The sequence below is a fragment of the Pagrus pagrus genome (genome assembly GCF_965226575.1).
Source record: "Pagrus pagrus genome assembly, contig: HAP1_SCAFFOLD_513, whole genome shotgun sequence".
NCBI lineage: Eukaryota > Metazoa > Chordata > Actinopteri > Spariformes > Sparidae > Pagrus > Pagrus pagrus.
Window position 1 is genome coordinate 347 of NW_028174954.1, and position 4654 is coordinate 5000.

The 4654-nt window shown below is 45.6% G+C and overlaps 1 protein-coding gene across 1 annotated transcript in view; it reads right to left on the reverse strand.

Moving 5' to 3' along the window:
- Positions 1-232: 232 nt before the first annotated feature.
- The window catches only part of LOC311254171 (ankyrin repeat and fibronectin type-III domain-containing protein 1-like), a gene marked incomplete at its 3' end in the record, with an annotated part of 16231 nt that continues 11809 nt past the window's right edge, over positions 233-4654 (reverse strand). Inside the window, exons 5-6 of the mRNA XM_084384568.1 lie at positions 2235-2429; positions 233-384 (exon numbers count right to left, since the gene is read on the reverse strand). Coding sequence (XP_084240694.1) covers positions 233-384; positions 2235-2429 — 347 coding nt within the window. The remainder of the gene's footprint in view (positions 385-2234; positions 2430-4654) is intronic.

Sequence of the window (4654 nt, forward strand, 5' to 3'; positions counted from 1 at the left end):
TGACTGAGTTTTAATGTTTGGGTGAACTGTTCCTTTAATGGTGATTTAATCCCGTCATCATGTGCCAGGCTCCAGTTTGGGTCAAAACACAAGCTAACACTAACCCCTTCAAAATAAAATACAATCTAAAACAGTAAAAAAAACAATAAACTAAATGATTTAAATGAGGAACTCTGATGTGATGACGTGATAACAGCTGAGTATCTGATGTGTGTGTTGTTACGTCCATGGTTCACTGTGTGTCACTTGTGTACTTGTGTGTACTTGTACCTCTGTATTTGGTCACCACGGTGGAGTTGAGACACTGCGGCTCCTGGAAGGTGACGGTCAGCGTGGTGCTACTGCTCACGCTCAGACGAACCATAGACGGGGCCTCCGGGGGACCTGAGCAGGGGCACAGAGAGCCGTCAGCATATATGTCAAAGACATGAACAACAGCTCAAGCTCAAGATTACTTCATCCAGCACATTAGACTCTCTTTTCTTTACGACCGCAGGGTAACAACTGACAAACACAATAAACATGAAGCGTGCAGGCAGTCGGACCTGCTGCTCTGCTCGGGGACGTTTCTGTTCATTCCAACAGAAACGCTGGAAATATCAGAGACGTGACTTCCTGAGCAGCGAGGCAGCGAGTGGAAAGCTTTCACAGCGGGGTTATCAGCCGGATCACTGCTGGTTCTGATCGTTTGGTGATGCAGCAGCGGATCTCAGGTTATCACTGCAAATGACTTTGACTCAAAGATGAAACCCGTCGGTGTCTTTTCGCCTGAAGGAGCAACTGAATGGAAATCACTGCTGAGAGGAAACTGCACCAATCTGCTCGGTGGAGACGAGGCGCTCGGCAATATGACGGCCGTCAGCTGGAAACCATGAAATGAAAACGCTAAATCTCTGCTTGATTTCCCAGAACTCCACCTCCACCTCCTCCTCCTCCTCCACCTCCTCCTCTTCCTCCTCCACCTCCTCCTCCTCTTCCTCCTCCACCTCCTCCTCTTCCTCCTCCTCCACCTTCTTTTTTTTGCCATTCAGTTGATTTTGTGTCTCTTTGTAGCAGTTTTATGTGGCGTTACATCTCTTTGTGGTCGTATTGTGTCTCTTCGTAGCCTCACAGTGTAATCTGTTACTTTAGGTTTAATATTCGTGACTCTCTGTTTGTACTGAAAGTATTTTAAAGCTGCTGTGAAGTCAAATATGGAAGCAGCGTCATAAACATTAGAGGAATAAAACACCGAGCTCTGAACCACTTGGATGAAATGGACCTGAAGCTGCAGGTCGTATCCAGAGTTATCAGTGATGATGTGATCAGCAGGACGCACGCAGCTTCAGGCTGTAATGTGAGAAACGTTCTCATGAATCCTGCTGAGCCACGAGACTCGTCTGTTTCCTTCATTACAAAGAATCATAATAATCTCTCACTTCATTATATAAATCCCCAGCGCTCAGTCTGAAGTCATATGATGGAATAACACAGCAGAATAAAATAACACCATCATATTAAATGAAAAAGTATAATCACACATCGCAGTAATCATAGAAAATACACATTTACTCGAGTACTATTGTTGGCGCTGCTGTTGTCCAACACGTGACTGATTCAATCACGCAGGCGACAACAGAAACAGATCAGCAGTTCACCCCGACGGTGACCAGCTGCCCGTGGAGACAGCGAGGTCCATGAGCCGGCGTACCGCTGATGTTTCATTATGACAGATCATCACGTGCTGCAACATTTACCTCATCATGACACGGCCCTATGGCCCTGCCTGACACCCACCACAACTGTCGCTTTTTTTTTTTTTCCCTGTTAAAAGGGCTTTTTTTTGGGGCAAGTTTTTCCTCACTCGAATCGAGGGTCGAAGGACAGAGGGTGTACAGATTGTAAAGCCCTCTGAGGCAAACTGTGATTTGTGAATTTGGGCTATACAAATAAAATTTGATTTGATTTGACACGTTGAAGCAGAGAACTTGTCCTCCAACTTACCGACTCACTTCAGTTCGTAGTCTGAACACATCGAGCTGCTTCTCTCATAATTCAGTGATGATTCAACAACAGCTCCTGTCTCACCTGTGACCTCGTGTCTGCTTCACTCGCTGCAGCTTCAGTTGGTCGTTGGCTGAATGTAAAAACACACACTGCGTGCTGAATGTTTCGAGGTCACCTGTAACCGACCTGAACGATCAGGCCGACACGCTGCTCGTGATTCAATCACACATGTTTCAGAGGCGACTCACGTGCGTGCTGGAAGCCCGTCCTCATGCGTTTGTACAGCTTGCTCCTCCACTCCCAGGCTCGCAGCTGTTTGTCCTTGTGGCAGGCCTCCAATGAGAGGCCGTCTCTCTGCGCCTGAGCCGCCAGGTCTGCCGCCCGCCGCTCGGCCTCCAACACCAGCGAGCTCAGGTGGGCCTCCCGACTGTCCACGCTCACAACTGCAACAGGAAACACACGGCGAGCTGCAGTGACACCTGGAGCCGGAAAGCTTCATGTGAAGGATCCAGATCGGACCCGCTCAACACCAATATTACCTTTATGTTTGTCTTAAAGTCAGAGCAGTTATAATTAGCATCATTCATCACTGGTACAATCATAGTTAAGTAAACTCCAGTCATTGGTTGTTACACTTAAACAATTTATCAAAAATATGTTTTTGTCAAGTTGCAGCTGATGTTTTACAGGTAAGAGTCTAAACCTCTGAACAAAGCGTCTCTCTGTGTGAATCCTTTCAGTCCACTTTGACGGTCACGACCTGACGGACCGGTCCAGAAGCTTCTGGTCAGAATGAATCATGCACTCATTGACACATGGAGACAGAGAGCCCAGAGTAAAAACACCAGGAGTCACATTTGTCTCATGATCTCACAAGAAACATTCAAATGAATCGTTACTAACCTTTATTGTTTTTATTCTTTTATTTATTTCTAGTTTTGCATTTATTTTATGAATTATTCATTTATGTATTTCTTCTCTCTCTTTCTTTTCCTGTGATTTCTTCAGCCTCAGACGAGGCTCCGCTCTGTTTGTCTCCACTGTCGGCTGTTTATTTAAAGGTGCTATAGAAATAAAGTTTACTACATTATTATTATTACACAAGATTAATATGACTACATAAGTGTTAATAATATTATAATAAATAAGCATCATATTGTAAAATAACAGAGGATAGAGCTGAAGCCGACAGTGACGATCAGCTGCAGAGCAACAAGCAGCCTGCAGCAGCACGTGTTGCTCTTCTCCTGCGTCTCCTTCATGAGAACAAGAGTTTGTGGAGGAGTGAAGCTGCAGGTTCAGCTCTGTCAAGGCCGGCGAGGCCCGAGCCTTCGGCCGGACAAAGAGGACACGCTGCAGCGTCCTCGTGAGAGCTGGGAAAGAACAAATCGAGGCCAAATCGATGGAAACAGTCTCTGAGCACACAACTTTAAGAGGACGGACTGTCCCCGGTGCAGGAGCGGATTCATTCACACCGCTTGTTCTATGGTAAGACATTTAATAAGACACAAGAACAATATATACAGCCAGGTCTCATAAAGAAAAGACCCGTCTCCACCACGTCTTCACACAGACCCGTCTCCACCACGTCTTCACACAGACCCGTCTCCACCACGTCTTCACACAGACCCGTCTCCACCACTTGGATCAAGCTGTTGCACCCGACGGGTGGACTGTGTTCTGATCCGACAGAGTGCAGGACTACAGCTGGACGAGGAGAGGTGTTTACGTCACTGATGCTCGGTGCTCACACACAGTCAAAGCTGATGGACAGTTTTTACCTGATGTCCAAACTTTTAAAAAGAAGAAGCCGACCACATCATCGTCACCAATGACAAATAAATGACGAACGCAGAAGTCTGAACTGAAATAAACTGTTTTTCTCCACTAGTCTGACAGAAGAAACGTCATAGACAGAAAATAAACCAAAGTGAACGAGCACATACTTAAATACTGTTACTGAAGTAAAAACTGCTGAAGCTGCTGCAGTGTTTTCTGTAGCTGTGTAATCCTCGCTGGTGATAATTGTCTGTTTAATTAGTGGCTCTAATCATCTGCTGTGAAACAGGTGTTTGTGTCAGCGTCCACCGCTGCACTGAGATGGTGAGTGTGTGCAATCTGAGACGTATTCAGCGAGTGGAAACCGCTGCAGAGACACAAACTGACTGAGTTAATTGTTAGCGGTTGATGATAAGATTGTTGCCGAGTGATCGGAGCATTGAACACCGACGCTCCACAGTGAGACAAGAAACACGAGAGGAAACAAGACGTCTCAACGAGAAAATAAACTTTACAAATACATTTCATCAAAGGCAGAAAACACGTGACAGACGTGACAGAAGGTTTTAGGATTTATTCTGATTCAGAGGGAAACGATGACTGAAGATCAACATTTCTGCACGATTTATTTTTGCTCGCTGAGCGACGATTCGCTTCTTTTCCAACTATTCTATAACTATCGACTTTATCTGCAGTGAACACTTAAAATAAACTGATGAATTTCTCTTTACATTATCTGAGTTCATGCCTCAGCCAAGATGGCGTCGGTGTAACTTAAAGGAACTGATCTCCAGACCGTGGATGTATGTTGCTACTATCCTAAAGAACGACCGTCTCAGAGGTTTGGACCTGTGTGTGACCGGACCGACTTCTGAATCAACACGCTTAC